The sequence below is a fragment of a genome, unplaced genomic scaffold (genome assembly GCF_019419815.1).
Source record: "Pyrus x bretschneideri cultivar Hongxiangsu unplaced genomic scaffold, Pyrus_bretschneideri_v1 Contig207, whole genome shotgun sequence".
NCBI classification, from domain to species: Eukaryota; Viridiplantae; Streptophyta; class Magnoliopsida; order Rosales; family Rosaceae; genus Pyrus; species Pyrus x bretschneideri.
This window is the reverse complement of record NW_025999510.1, coordinates 57940-74723: the sequence shown is the minus strand read 5'-3', so window position 1 is coordinate 74723 and position 16784 is coordinate 57940. Positions and strand designations below refer to the sequence as shown.

At 36.4% G+C, this 16784-nt stretch overlaps 2 protein-coding genes across 2 annotated transcripts; one reads left to right on the top strand and one right to left on the bottom strand.

Moving 5' to 3' along the window:
- The first annotated feature begins 14052 nt into the window (after positions 1-14052).
- LOC125477255 lies at positions 14053-14430 on the top strand. Its single transcript, XM_048584201.1, has one exon. The coding sequence runs from the start codon at positions 14053-14055 to the stop codon at positions 14428-14430; it is 378 nt and encodes a 125-aa protein (XP_048440158.1).
- Positions 14431-15108: 678 nt separating this feature from the next.
- Positions 15109-15684, bottom strand: LOC125477254 (agamous-like MADS-box protein AGL61). Its single transcript, XM_048584200.1, has one exon. The coding sequence runs from the start codon at positions 15682-15684 to the stop codon at positions 15109-15111; it is 576 nt and encodes a 191-aa protein (XP_048440157.1).
- Positions 15685-16784: the final 1100 nt, after the last annotated feature.

Sequence of the window (16784 nt, the reverse complement as noted above, 5' to 3'; positions counted from 1 at the left end):
TTGTAAGGATGGGGATGATATTATTCTTGAAGCACTTAAGGAACACCATAACTGCATAAATAAAAAATAAAATAAAAAGGAAATATAAATAATAACGACAAAGGTACGGCATACAAAATCTGCCTCGCAGAGGTCAATAAATAAAGACAGTTAAAGGGCCTCCTTGCACCTTTTTCTTTTCAAAACAGTAAGCAATAGCGTTGCAAGCAGCAAGCACAGCGGCAGGCCAGGAACACAGCGGCAGGCAGCAAAGTAACAACGATCTTTGTCGCAACAAGGAAGGCATAGCAACACAAAATCGTAGCAGCAACAAACTCTAAAAGCTGTCCAAACTCAGCGCAGATGCAGAAAAGGCACCTAAGGAAAAAAATGAAATTTAGAATACAAAAAAAAAAAAAAAAAAAAAAAAAGCCCTCACATTTGAATCTCTCAAAAAGCAAGAGGAAGAGCTGGAGTTGTGTGGCTTAGGTTTATGCATTCTAGCCAATTTATAGGCACACAACTACTTGGAGTCCAAGCAATCATCAAAACCTTCCAATATGAGGAAATAAAATCCCACCTTAACTACGATTCCCCTTCAATTCTTCCAAAAATCAAACCAGGAAGTGCAATCTTTCAGCCAAAATCAGGAAAGGAATCACCAAGATTTATCAAGAAAGAAAAAATATTTTGAAGAAAAAGAGAAAAAATCGAGAAAAAAAAAAAAAAAAAAAAAAAAAGAGGTCAAATTTTTAACAAAAAAATTGGAAACATGCAAAAAGGACGCAGTTGGAATTCTTGCAAAAGGCATCCGAGCTCCAATTTCAATGGGCTATACCTTTCTGGAAAGGGAATGACGCCACGATATAAGACTGATTTCGCCGATCCGAGGTCATTTAGGCCTCCAAAATTGCGTCTTAAAGTTTTGGGAAAATTTCAAACTTTTCGTTTATTATCTAAATTACTTCTATTACACTCCTCTGGGCTCCCCTACATCCTTGAAGAAGTTTGGGGTCATTACATGTTAGAATTCATCATATCCTCGAAGAAGAAAGCTAAGGCAATTAAGGCTTCGTGATACTAAAGGGGCAAGGTAAAAATGGGCATTTTTTTTTTTTTACCAAGAAAAGTAGGAGGCTCCAAATTACAGGTCCAAAGGAGGAATGTGGGTCTCCAACTAAATCTCAAAGGACCCTTGTATACCACCCCGATTCTTGCCATACTAACGGTGGTACCTAAAGTAACTTGAAAACATTCACCAAGCTCAACCTGATGATGGTATCAATCCACAAGAACCATTAGGCATGTCTCGAAGAGTAGTCTCGTTTCATTCAAGTCTAAGCCTCGACAACCCTTGAAGAAATTTTCAAAGCCCAATTCAAGATCAAGCCTCCACGGACCTTGACCCAATTTAAGATCAAGCCCTCACGGTCCTTGACCCAATTCAAGATCAAGCCCTGACGGCATTTGAACCAATGTCTACATAGCATGACTTCAAAATACACCTCCTACATGTGACAAGTATGTATACGCCGTGCCTTGAAATGGGGGCATTTGTAGACATGCAAATTTTGGTGAAAATAAGTGATCACCACACACACATTAAATTTTGGCATGTGAGGGCTTACATGGCATGCAAGGTGCTTACGTGGCATATGACTCATCAAGACCGGACACATCATCAAGGATACATGTCAACAATTGGCGGAAATTAATATTTGATTTTAACTTAGATTAACCAAATTAATTAATTTAAAGTAAAACAAACAGAAATGCCAAATTGGGCAAGGTTGATTATTTGATTTTATTTAAATTAAATAGTTAATTTATTGATTGATTGATGGAAATAAATTAAGAACCAAGCCACAAATCAAGTCCAAATCCATCCGTAGACAAGGCTCAGAAAGTCTATAAATAGAAGGCCCCAAGGCAAAGGAAAGGGATCTAGGAATCATTCAAACACCCAGATGCTAAGCTCTCTGTGTTCTCACCAAACCTTCCAAGAATCATCAAGCACTAAGACCCATGTCGATCATTCAAATTGCGAAGAGCCAAAACCTCGCGGCAACCGTTCATCCTAGATTATGTCATCGCAATCCTTGAATTAACAACTTACACATCTACACATTCTTTTAGAGATCGAATTAGAGGAAACTTGTAAACAGAGATTGTAACCCTACAAATTCATTAATACAACACAATTATTTTGTACACGCGTTCTTGTTTCATTTGCTATAGGACTTTCATGTTTACACACTGATTTGAACAAAACCAAGAAAATTCCATTTTTCCATTTTTGCATTCATCAACCACTCCCTAGTGCAGACTGACAAAACTGCCCCAAAATCGCGCTCGTTGGATTTGGATCGAAGCGGGCAAAAGAGTCATTTTGACCCTTTCCGTGCAACCCAGCCCAACATCGACCTCGGACCCAAATGCACCAGCCCAACCCGTCTGTTTTTTGTGAAGAACGGCCCAAATGCAGAGACCCAATGGAAAAACTGTGAATAATGCAAAATCAACTCCCTGATGTACAATTGAATCCCCAACTTTGGACTACAGTTATGTTATCAGGCAGTAGTTAACACCACACATAAAATGGGTGCAGAAGATCTGATCTCCAAGTTTAGCGTAGTTTCCGTAGGAGAAAAGGTCTTCGCTAAAACACGTGGTGGCATTGTCATTATCTTTGCAACTCCTCAATATTGCTCATTCCCCACAACCCACGAATGAACTGCATAATTCTCTGTTTGCGTCTGTGTTAAGAGAAAAGTAATGACAGGTGAAATGTCTACATCTTATTTTACACCATCAATTGTATCTATTTCTTGAGCCCAAATGTCAAATAAACCTGTACTTATTGTCATAGTTTTCTTTTTAGAGTAAACTGCCGATTTCTTCACTAAACTTTCTTGTAGGTTTCGATTTATCCTCTGAACTTTTCTATTTGAAAGTTCAGGACTTAAACTAATTTTGTTAGCCACTTTCTCCCCTACCATCAGTTTTACATATACTCCACCCAAATTAAATTCTCTATTTTTTGTAATGAAGGATATATGTTTGCCTGCATGCCTTATAAAGTTACAAATGAAATAGAATCTTCCAACTCGTCTTTGTTTACGCCAAAACAGTGTTTTCTTTTCTTTTCTTCTTTCTTGTTTTTGCTGAAAATGTTTAACTTGTTCATAGCAAAGTTAATTTACGTGTTACTTGTGCTTAGGATTGGCAAACGGGTCGTGTCTGTCATGTTCGTGTCGTTTTTGTGTAACACCTGTTATCTTAACGGGTCGTGTCGTGTCACACATGTTATCTTAACAGGTCCTTAACAGGTCGGGTCATTTTACCCAACGGGTAAAGTGACCCGACCCGTTATGACCCGTTAAGAAAAAAATATATTCTTTTTAAATTTGCACATACCACATATTGCCACATAAATATTACTTCAAAACATTAAAACATTTGTCGTTTAAGTACTATATCTACACTCGAAAATAAGAGCCTAATAAAAAAAAAAATACATACACTACTAATCTATTACAAATATTAAATGTGCAAGGATATGCAAAATGAAAGCGTTTTTGTTTTCAAGATTGTAAGTCTTTCTCAAAAGTTTACACCTCTATCTACAAAATCTTCAATTTACATCGATCATCATGAAATTGTATTGAAACTTTGGCTTGATCTATTGCCTTGAAGAGTTATGTTGAAGATGTTTTTAGTAAGGTTTTCTACGTCAGAACTCTCTTCTGCATAAACTACGTATAGAAAAACCAAACATTAAAAATCATTCAAATTATGAGAAGTTTACCAAAATAATTATGAAAAGAAATAAAATAATAATACTATACCATATAAAAATATATTAAAATAACCGTTAAATCGTGATTTTTCGTATATAACCGTTGAAAAGTTTTCTCCCGTTACTTGATCTCTGAATGTTTGTTTTTTGTGATTTTTTGTTGATGTGATCTCCAAGCATTTACAAACAAGTTTGACGGTTTGGATCGTTGAAATTAGTTTTGGAGAATTCGTGTCCCAACAAAATGATAGATTGACTAACACTTAGAGTTTATTTATACTTTCATTAAGCATAACATAAGATTTTGTGGTATCCACTTGTGTAAATATTTTAAATTGAAAATCGAATTCATTCATTGTATTCATATAGGGTCAAGAAGTGTAGCTATAAAAAATCATCAAAATCGGAGTTAAAATAACCGTTAAATCGTGATTTTTCGTTTATAACCGTCGAAAAGCTTTGTCCCGTTACTTGATCTCTGAATGTTTGTTTTTTGTGATTTTTTGTTGATGTGATCTCCAAGCATATACAAACAAGTTTGACGGTTTGGATCATTGAAATTAGTTTTGGAGAATTCATATCCCAACAAAACGATAGATTGACTAACACTTAGTGTTTATTTATACTTTCATTAAGTATAACATAAGATTTTGTGGTACCCACTTGTGTAAATATTTTAAATTGAAGATCGAATTTATTCATTGTATTCATATAGGGTCAAGGAGTGTAGCTGTAAAAAATCATCAAAATCAGAGTTAAAATAACCGTTAAATCATGATTTTTTGTTTATAACCGTCGAAAAGTTTTATCCCGTTACTTGATCTATGAATGTTTGTTTTTTGTGATCTTTTATTGATGTGATCTCCAAGCATATACAAATAAGTTTGACAGTTTGGATCGTTGAAATTAGTTTTGGAGAATTCGTATCCCATCAAAACGATAGATTGACTAACACTTAGAGTTTATTTATACTTTCATTAAGTATAACATAAGATTTTGTGGTATCCACTTGTATAAATATTTTAAATTGAAGATCGAATTCATTCATTGTATTCATATAGGGTCAAGGAGTGTAGTTGTAAAAAATCATCAAAATCGGAGTTAAAATAACCGTTAAATCGTGATTTTTCTTTTATAACCGTCGAAAAGCTTTGCCCGTTACTTGATCTCTGAATGTTTGTTTTTTGTGATTTTTTGCGGATGTGATCTCAAAACATATACAAACAAGTTTGACGGTTGGGATCGTTGAAATTAGTTCAAGAGAATTCGTATCCCATAAAAACAATAGATTAACTAACACTTAGAGTTTATTTATACTTTCATCAAGTATAACATAAGATTTTGTAGTATCCACTTGTGTAAATATTTTAAATTGAAGATCGAATTCATTCATTGTATTCATATATGGTCAAGGAGTGTAGTTATAAAAAATCATCAAAATCGAAGTTAAAATAACCGTTAAATCGTGATTTTTCGTTTATAATCGTCGAAAAGCTTTGTCACATTACTTGATCTCTGAATGTTTGTTTTTTGTGATTTTTTGCTGATGTGATCTCAAAGCATATAACTTAAAAAAAAAAAACAATTTCTCACCACTTCTATTAATTTTCATTTTTCCCTCTCTTTTTTGTTTCCTTTTCAACTTTTCATACAATTTTCACCTTTCCCTCCAGCATCTTTCCCTAATTCCCTCACTTTTTTGTTTCATTTTCAACTTTTCTTCTCATTTTCATTTTCCCTCCATTTTTCTTCAAAAATGACGGCAGGAATGGAATGGAATCAAATCAATGGATGCATCATGCATCATGCATATTAATTAATAATTATTATAGTTTTTATAAAATTTAATTCAAAATTTAATATATATATATATATATAATTATATAATTATTATAGATAGTTAATATTTTGGGGGTATAATTATTATAGTATATATAATTATTATAATTATTATAGACTTTATAGTTAATTTAATATATATATATATATTTATTATAGTTTTTAGGGGTATAAAATTATAAAAATAATATTCTACTAATCGTGTATCGTGTTACCCACGTATATACCCGAATCAACCCGTTATCTTAACAGGTGCTTATCGGGTTACCCGATAATGATTCGATTCGTTATCGTGTTGACCCGAACATCTGTTAATTTCGTGTCGTGTCGTGTCGTGTCGTGTCAGGTTATTGGGTATTGTCAGGAATTGCCAGGCCTACTTGTGCTTATGTGACAGACAATTGATTGTAACTTGTCACAAAATGATATTTCGAATTTTGAAGATGACTCGAAAGTAGCATAGGGAAAAGGATATTTGCACTTTTAATTTAATATGCCATGGTGCATTCTAGCGTACATAATTTCCAATTTTCCGACGTTGGCATATGATAAAACTTGGCCACCAAGTTTTCAGCATCATCCAATATCCTCCTAAGCTCATAATTTGACCACGAGGCCTGCTTTTTAATGAAATATTTGCTTGTCAACCATTACAGTAGGTTCTGAATCAACCGATTCAATTAAGTAAATGTATTAAAATCCATTTTTCTTCTAAAAAAGTACTAATTACTTGTAGCTCTCTTTTCTTCTTGTTAAATGCTACTTGCAAACTAATGAAATTTGTTATTTCTTTTAAAGTTCGCTTTTCCTTTAGTTATAGATTTTGCTTTCTAATATCAATATATTGTTATAAAATAATCTAGTATTTTCTTGAAATATTATGTTAAGAACCATCCCGTTTATCTTTTGTACACAGAACTCTGTTTATCCCAACCACAACACTGCCAATGAAGGCTGTAAACTTGATAATATTCTTGATCCATGTAAATGAGACCAGATATATAAGCAAATAAATTTCTAATACAACTGTTTACTAGAACCTTTGTCTTGGATTAATTGTTTATAATTCCCATGCAGGTCGTTACAAACAGTGGTTTGTGGTCCCAATCTTGGATTGTTTACGAGGTCAATTATCCACCGTCTTAATGGATTTGGTATGTCAGTTCAGGTTAGAATTTCGTACATGCATAATTAAGATATATTTAAATACATTACCAACTAATCACTTAACCTGCAAAGCCATGTGCCCATGTGGGTATAAACCGAGATACATGAATGAGGTTGCAATAGTTAAATATTCTAAGCAAAACCTGAACAGCAAATTGATCAAAATTTTAAGTCAAAGCCAATATTTTCGTAATATAGTAATCATGCACATTCCGTGCTTTACAAAGATATTAGTATAGATACTGATAACCTTAATTTATCATAGATGATGACTTGGTAAGCGTCACATGATAATTATGTAATCACGTACGTATGGTTAATATAATGGAGGCAACCACTCAATTGTGTATAGCCTTCAATTACCATCACTTTCTTGATTTGGGAAGGCGGCGGTCCTCCCCGGGCGCGGGGGGGGGGCGTCCGGGGGAGGGGGGGGGGGAGAATGGTGGTGTGGGGTGGAATTTTTTTCTTTCTTTATACAACTGTGTTGGTATTTGTAATATTGAACTCAGGAACTTAAAACGAAAAATTAGATCCAACTGTGTTGGTATTTGTAACATTGAACTCAGGAACTTAAAAGAAAAAATTAGATCCAGTTCCTAGTTACTAATATTTATTAGTTGAGACATTATAAAAATTAGTAATTGATTTAAGATTTTAATACTCACACCCTTATTAAAGTTTTAATTAATTTTCAATTCAAAATAAACAGAAAAATTAGATTAAATTTTTACCAATTAACTTTTTTATGAAAAGACTTTTAATTTTTTTATCTTAAATGTATCCATTCATATAATTTCTTTTTATAAATTTTTTAGTGTTAAATATTTTCATTCTTACATATATCAATTTGTTATATGTAGAATGTATCATTTTTCTAATACAAAATGTAAACCTTTTTTTATATGAAATTTATTCAATTTTTTTGTAATTCATTTTTTAAACTTATATGGGTACATTCTATTTAATTGATTTGAGAATATATGCATGTCAAGTTTAATCGAAGAAATTTAATATTGCTATCAAGCCTGATATCTACTATTATTATTTTGTGGTTTCGAAAAATGTACCTATGTTTCAGTCCAATAAATATGCATAATTTATCCTTTAATATTTTTAATCCCACAAATTATGGGTTTTACTTAAAATCTCATTAATATAAACACATACTGTCACATCCCGGCTTGGGGGGACCACTTCCCGGGCCCGCTCTACCATCGTAGCACGATATTGTCCGCTTTGGGCTTACCATTCCCTCACGGTTTTGTTTTTGGGAACTCACGAGCAACTTCCCAGTGGATCACCCATCATGGGATTGCTCTAGCCCCCTTCTCGCTTAACTTCGGAGTTCCTACGGAACTCGAAGACAGTGAGCTCCCAAAAGGCATCGAGCTAGGTAGGGATGAGAATATACATATAAGGATCACTCCCCTGGGCGATGTGGGATGTCACAATCCACCCCCCTTTGGGGCCCGACGTCCTCGTCGGCACACCACGACCACGGTTAGGCTCTGATATCAAATTGTCACATCCCGGCCCGAGGGGACCACTTCTCGGGCCCGCTCCACCACCGTAGCACGATATTGTCCGCTTTAGGCTTACCATTCCCTCACGGTTTTGTTTTTGGGAACTCACGAGCAACTTCCCAGTGGGTCACCCATCATGGGATTGCTCTAACCCCCTTCTAGCTTAACTTTGGAGTTCCTACGGAACCCAAAGCCAGTGAGCTCCCAAAAGGCCTCGAGCTAGGTAGGGATGGGAATATACATATAAGGATCACTCCCCTGAGCGATGTGGGATGTCACACGTACAATTTATAGTTTAAAAAAAATATAATAACCTACATAAAGATACATTATTATATTATTGAAAGGGACTTCGATTAAAAACTAAAAACTAACAAGGTTTCGGTCAAAGAACATTGATAACTAGGGACCGCATCCAAATTAAGTCTCCCTACCTAAAGCCTACCACTTAGAAGTAGACAAAAGGATAATACTTACATTTCCCTCGTGGAGAGATGAGCTCATTCCCCTCTTGCAAATAATGTACATATATTGGATGTACAAAATTCAAAATTAGAATGGTTCAATTTCTTAATCGTCGTTCGATGATACAAAAATGAATTTCAATCGAAGACCATTTAGTCATTCAAATGTATAAAACAATTTGACGGTGTAAGTACTAAGTAACATATTCATACTGAACCATCCATTTATTTGATACGTTTGGATATGAATTCAACAATAACCAACTCAAATATTTTTTTAGAAGTGATCTTCAAATAAAGATTAATAAATTGAGCGGTTTGAATCCTTAATTTTATTCGGTCAAGATACGTCATTCACAAATGAGGGATATGTGCATCCTCACATGAGGAGATGCAATATGCATGGTGAGAAAAAATAATCTGCAAAATTCACTTTCATTTTGGAGAAATTTTTTGAAATGTCATATGAATTTATACATTTATTTCAATTTGTAAAATAAACTAGCGATTTGTCAATACCAATTTTTCGAAATTATTAATTTGTCGTCTCACTCTAATTCCATTAAGTTTTCCATTCAAAATAAGTCATGACTTATATTTAGTGTTATTTCGAACATTTCAACTTCCAACTCCCCTTTTAATAAGTTGCTTTCGACAAGAATATTCTAGGGTTTATCAACAAAAGCAAGGGGGTTAATTGGTATAAAATGTTGGAGAGTTGACCTTTGTAATTAGCTTAGTTACCTGTTTGGGTCCTTATAATCATGATGTAATTAGGTTAGATATTATTTGGTGTTTCTTTCCTTGTAAATCAATCTTGTACAATATATATTTCCCTGCTTGGTGAGAAGAATAATATAAAAAAATTAAACCCCAAAATAAGCCCTAATTAGCATGGTATCAGAGCAGAGATCCTAGGATTTCTGCTCTGCCCGTTCCCTCAAGCAAACTTGGTCCTCCCATGGAGAATCTACCACCACTCCACGATGGAAACAATTTCATCCTAACTGATCCTGCCCCTATACTAAACACTACAACCCTAACTGGCCTTACCATGAATCCTCATGTTTCGATTTCTTTTGATATGCCTCCGGAGTCCTCAGGTAATTGTGGTTATGCTTTTAATATGAATAATTGTGATTCCCAGTCCGATTGGATTATTGACTCTGGTGTCATAGACCTTATGACCTATGACCCCACTGATTTAGCTTGTGATACTGTTCCACTTCGACGAAATATTACTAATGCTAATGGTGTCACCTCACCGGTAACTGGCTCTGGCACTATACACCTTATGCCTACCCTCTCTTTGCTGCATACATTACTTGTACCTTCACTAAAGCATAAATTGATGTCTCATGGCCAAGCTACTGAGCAATTGAACTGTTGTGTAGTATTGTATCCAAAGTTTTGTCTTATTCAGGATATTCTCACGAAGGAAATAATTGGTCGTGGTACTAAGAGTGGGGGATCTCTATTTTGTGGACGATGTCAGTACATGACGAATCAATCTCACGCCAAGGAGCCGTTGATCACAAACAACATCAGATATGGTTATGGCATCGCCATTTGGGTCATCCGTCTTTCAGTTATTTACAGCATATGTTTCCGGATTTATTTGTTGGTTTTTCAATTTCAGACTTTATATGTGACACTTGTGTACTTGCCAAGAGTCACCGTGTTTCTTATATGCTGAATTCTAATAAAAGTGCTATTCCTTTTGGTCTTATTCATTCGGATGTTTGGGGACCATCTTCGATTACTACTTCATCTGGTATTAGGTGGTTTGTAACATTCATAGATGATTGCACACGGATGACATGGTTATACCTTCTTAAGCATAAAAGTGATGTGTTTTTGGCGTTCAAGACATTCCACACCATGGTTCAGACACATTTTTCTACTAAAATCTAGATTTTGCCTTCTGATAATGGTGGTGAATATGTTAATAATGATTTTACACATTATTTAACTAATCATGGAATACTCCATAAGACTACTTGTCTTCATACTCCTCAACAGAATGGGGTGGCTGAGCACAAAAATCGCCATCTATTAGAAACGGCTCGATCGTTATTGATTGTGGCGGATGTTCCCTGCTCCTTTTGGGATGTTGCTCTTCAGACTGCCACTCACCTTATCAACCGATTGAATTTGCTTACACCTTTGCAAGTTCTTGCTACATTCGTGCCTCTACCGTCCGTTTTGGTGCTCCCACTGTGAGTTTTTGGATGTGTTGCCTTTGTTCATCTACATAAAAATCAACGGACAAAACTTGACCCATAAGCTCTCCGTTATGTTTTCATGGGGTATGGACTACATCAGAAAAGGTACCGTTGCTACCACCATCCTCTTTCATGTCAGATGTATACTACCATGGATGTTACTTTTTTTTAGTCTAAGATGTATTACTCTTCGGCTTCTTCCAACCCTTCTCTTCAGGGGGAGACACTGCATGACGAGCAGGTTTGGACCATGGCTGTTACCACTGATCTTTTGCTGCCACTGTTAGCTGAGCCAGTAGTCGAGCCCGCAGTGGCTACGGTGCCAGCCCAGCCAACAGAAGCAGCATCACTGCCTACAGAACCAGCGGCAGGCACAACAGTGCCGTCCTCACCCACAGCAATAGTGTTGCCACTTGTTGATCTTGAGACTTCTACTGATACTACTCTCCCTTCGTCTTAAAATATAGTACCGCCAGATGACCATACTCTAGAGAATATTTCTGAGGTAAGATCTACTATCCCTATTGATGTATCCGATGTTTCGAATTATCAGTTACCTTTCAGGCACAACCGGGGAAAGCCACCCAATCGATATTCACCGGAAACAACAAAAGGCTCTAAATATCCCATTGCTAACTATGTGTCATCACATAAATTATCAGAACCCGACAAAGCTTTTCTACAACAAATATCCAATGATAGCACACCAAATTCATTGAAGGAGGCACTATCTGATGATCGATGGACCAAGGTAATGGAGGAAGAAATGGATGCACTTCAGAAAAATCAAACATGGGATTTAGTTCTGCTACCTCAAGGGAAGAAGAGACTAAGATGTCGATGGGTGTACACCATCAAGTACAAAGCTGATGTGTCGATTGAACGATACAAAGCACGATTGGTGCCCAAGGGATACACTCAGACGTATGGTGTCAATTATACAGAAACATTTGATCTGGTAGCAAAGATTAATACGGTAAGAGTGTTACTTTCGTTGATGGCTAACTTAGATTGGCCATTACAGCAGTTTGATGTGAAAAATGCTTTCTTACTTGGTAATCTTAAAGAAGAAGTGTATATGGATATTCCACCTGGTTATGCATCGATTTCACAACCCGGAATGGTGTGTAATTTGAATAAGGCATTGTATGGATTGAATCAATCACCTCGGGCATGGTTTGGTAGGTTTCGGATGGCTATGAGGAAGTATGGGTTCAAGCAGAGAAATTCCGATCATACACTTTTCTTGAAACGTCGAATAGGTAAATGGACGACACTTATTATTTATGTGGGTGATATGATTGTTACAAGTGATGATAAAGAGGAAATCTCAAGCCTGAAAGATTACTTAGCAACTGAGTTCGAGATGAAAGATTTTGGTGGATTGAAATATTTTTTGGGTATAGAAGTAGCTCGATCTAAACAGGGTATATTTCTATCTCAAAGAAAATATGTTCTTGACTTGTTAGCCGAAACCAGAATGCTTGATTGTAAACCGGTTGACACCCCTATAGTCCAAAATCACCGTCTTGCCATGCACCCTGATCAAGTTCCCACTAACCGAGACCATTATCAAAGGTTAGTTGGGAGGTTAATTTATTTATCTCATACCAGGCCTGATATTGCATATACAGTAAGTGTTGTTAGTCAATTTATGCATTCCCCGAGTGATACGCATATGGGTGCGGTTGAACGCATTCTACAATACCTAAAGTCCGCCCCAGATAGAGGCATCATGTTTTCTAGGAATGATCATTGCCAGATAGAAGGTTATACCAATGCAGATTGGGCAGGGAATATTACTGATCGACAGTCTGGGTTACTTTACATTTGTGGGGGGAAATTTAGTGACTTGGTGGAGTAAGAAATAGAAAGTGGTTGCTTTATCAAGCGCAGAGGCGGAATACAGAGGTTTGGCAAAAGGAGTATGTGAATTATTATGGCTTCGGAGGTTACTCGAAGAACTCAGGTGTTCTTCAATGTCGGCTTCGAATTTGTTTTGTGATAATAAAGCAGCAATTGATATCTCACACAACCCAATCCAACATGATCGCACGAAACATGTGGAAGTTGATAGACACTTCATTAAGGAGAAGTTGGATGGAAATATTATTCAATTCCCGTTCGTAAAGTCAGAGGATCAATTAGCGAACATCTTAACTAAAGCTGTTGCCAGTCAAACGTTCTACAACTCTCTCGTCAAGTTGGGCATAAACGACATTTATGCACCAACTTGAGGGGTAGTATTGGAGAGTTGACCTTTGTAATTACCTTAGTTACCTGATTGGGTCCTTGTAATCAGGATGTAATTAGGATAGATATTTCCTTGTAAATCAATCTTGTACAATATATATTTCCCTATCAGAAAATTAAACCCCAAAATAAGCCCTAATTAGCATAAGAAGATCTGAGGGTTTGCCGTTCAAAAAAGAGGAACGACTTACACTCGCTTCTCTATGTTTCAAATTGAAGATGACTAAAAAATATAGTCATTGGGGACCCTCCAATCTATGGTAAAGTTGGATGATGTTCTTTATGTAGAAATTTATGAAAGAACCATGAACATAAGTCATGTGCAAAGCGTGTGATTTATTTTGTACAGACAACTTAATTGAGTTAGGGTGAAATGACAAATTAATGATTGGAAAAATTAATATGACAAATCACATAAAATTTTAGTTATATGAATAAAAGTGTACAAGTTCATATGACATTTCAAAAATTATCCTTCAATTCAGTGAAAGTACACAACACAATTAATATAAATCTAAACACTAAGCTAGCAGAAAAGACAATAGTATCCAATGAATTATCATTTCTTGACCAGTACTGTTGATTCTCTGATAGATTAGTTCTTCCAACCTTCAACTAATTAACACGTTCTTTCATTTCTATACGCATCATTCACCAATTGCCAAGCAACTTCGTACATACATATTCATTCCGCACACATATATATTTACCAATTGCAACTTAATTATTAACACATATTTCTTTTACATCACATTCATCAACTTAAAACATTGGTCTTCGTTCCCCAATTTAACATGAAGATGGACAAGTGGTCTTTATTAAGCCGCCTTAGGAAGGCCGTGAAGAAGGTAAGCTTACTACTGAACCTCAACGTGAGTCGCTGGCGAATCGCTTCGGTGATCGGCCGTACTATTTCTGGCAACCACCGGTTGATGAGCTTCAATGACCGCCCGGGGCTGAGAGCGGCTTGTACCGATGAGAACAGCTCCGAGGAGGACTCGGGGTCTTCTAGGGGACATCTTCAGAGGAACATAAGCTATCCATCGGATCAAGATGATATTGACCAAAGAGCAGAGATGTTCATAGCGAATTTCCGCCGCCAACTTCAGGTGGAGAGGCAAATTTCGTTGGAGCTTCGGTATTGCAGAGAAAATAGTTTTGACTTGAAGTCTCCTTGATCACTCTGATTGGTGTTAATGGTGGAGCTAGGCAGTGAATTTTTCCATGAAGGTCTCCATTGAAATTTTATGATCCTGATAGGTGTATGTTTTATTTTTTTTATTTTTTCATTTTTATTTCCTCTTTTTTATTTTGGGGTCAAGGACAAACAGCATACATTTTTTGATACTTTTATTTATGTAAACTTATGTCACTTTATTTTCATTCTTTGTAATATTTATTCTTTGAACTTAGGAGAAATTTTCTAAGGCATTGTTTGGGGATGATATTTGGGATTGTTTTGTAAATTGTCTTTATCTTTTAGCTGGATACATAGATATTGTGGCTGATATCAAGTTTGTCATTATAGTTTTTGTTCATATTTGGGAGAAAGTTTTAAATTTGGATCTAAGGTAGATTATTAATGTAATTACAACCTTATTATTTTCACAAATTGGAGCTCAGATGAATTTATCTTGCAGTAACAGTTTTGCTTAATTAATCGGAAACCATTACTAGACATGTCGATACTAATTTAACTGAAAAATACAAAATCCAAGAAACTGAAAAAACCACGGACAATTGGGGGAATCAACGCAACCTATGTGTTCCCAGGAAAAGACAGGACAACGAGTGAATTATTAAATATAGGTTGCTATCACAACAAACAATGTGTTGCACCAAGTCTTGAATCGCGCTTAATGAGATTGATTGGGATTGGGATTGGATACGGCTGGTGCAGAAGTGGAGGCAGTACCGTTGTCAAAGCGACTGCCTTGTGTGAGCCTGAGATTACTGCTCACATGATCCGCGACACGCTTAAAGGAATCATGCATTTGCTTGAGTCCTTGCAAGTCAAGATCCTTTATAGGAGCTTGCCACCAGACTTTCTGTTCGCCGCTTCCCCTTTGTTCTTCCAATTGTCGGAGCGCCTTGCAGCACTCTTTCACTACGTCAAGGTGCTCTACCAACTCATTATAGTTCTCGATGGTCTGGAGTATTTTTTCCTGCCGGTAGGCCTCGAGAATAGGCTCCTGCTGGTTATGTAAAAACCGGTTCAATACATAATCAATAGAGGGATTACCGAAGGAATGAGGTTTTCCCAATGGCGAAAACACTAGAATGCCTACTTGTGCACCGCATAACGCCCCTAACTCAGTAGCCTTTTTGTATATTCCTGATCGGCGTTTCGAAAAGACAACTAGACGATCATCTTCCTTTTCTATCGTCTTCATCTCAGTCTTTTGCCTGCCTCTGTTCGTCTTGGCTTCCATAGTTTCCCAAGGTTTTCAACTGATGGACAAAACTCAAGGAAGAGCAAAACAAAAGCTACTTACAAGTAACTGGGCCTTTTCCTTGGCTTTCTTTACCTTGATTAGAGATTTTTTCTAGAGAAAGAAATTGAATCCGAAGCTAATACATTGTACTAGTTGACTATATTAGGTAATATATTTTGTCAATGTAAGTTGTCATTTCCATTTTACACGGACAACCAAATCTAAGTAGAACAAACCATTTGTGTTTGGCACTATGCATTTGCAGTGCATGCATATATATCTTATAGTGTGGCGTGGTGCTGTGTGATGTGGGTTTGCATTGCGGTAAACTTCAAAACAAATGACCACGGCCGAGAAAAGAATCTCTCACCCTTGAGTTCTATGGCCCGAAGGCAAGGCTGTTTAAATTACTGTGAAGCTCTCGATCTTGGTTGTTGGGTTTCGCGTCAGAGATAATATTGGTAAAGACGTAAGTTTGCCTAACTAAACACAAGCTATCGAACAGAGATCTAGACTCCTCCAATTAAAGATCCATCCCTCATGGATTCTGTCCTGCCGATTGTGGAGCTAAAAATAATTAAGAAAATTATGGAGCCAACACGTGCACTTTTTGGTAAAAAGGAAAAAAATTACCCTCGAGACACACCAGGATTCTCACGCACATACAACAGACAATAAGGCTCAATCAAGGAAGAGTCAAAGGTGATCAAAATGGTATTTATTCAAAACCCTCTCATCATTGCTCATCAAATCCTCACTCAAAAGGTAACTCCCAATTTTCCTATTCAATTTGGGATTAATTGCCAAGTTAATTGCAAGATATTATTTCACATAATATCTTGCAATTACACTCACAATTTGACCATATGTGGCCTAGCCCTATTCTCCAAATAGGGTATGTCACTCCCCTATAAATAGCCATGTTTTCCCACTAAAATACTAGGTCATTCTCTACTCACAAATTCCTAAACACATTCTTTCAGAATTCTAACTTTTGGCATCGGAGATTCTTCTGCCAAAGCCCGCCCCCCCCCCCCCAATTCATCATGGGTAGACCTGGCATTCGTGTCGTGTTTCTCGTGTTCGTGTCGTTTTCG

Coding starts and splice junctions, on each gene's coding strand:
- LOC125477255 (XM_048584201.1), top strand. CDS start 14,053: ATGGACAAGTGGTCTTTATTAAGCCGCCTTAGGAAGGCCGTGAAGAAG.
- LOC125477254 (XM_048584200.1), bottom strand. CDS start 15,684: ATGGAAGCCAAGACGAACAGAGGCAGGCAAAAGACTGAGATGAAGACG.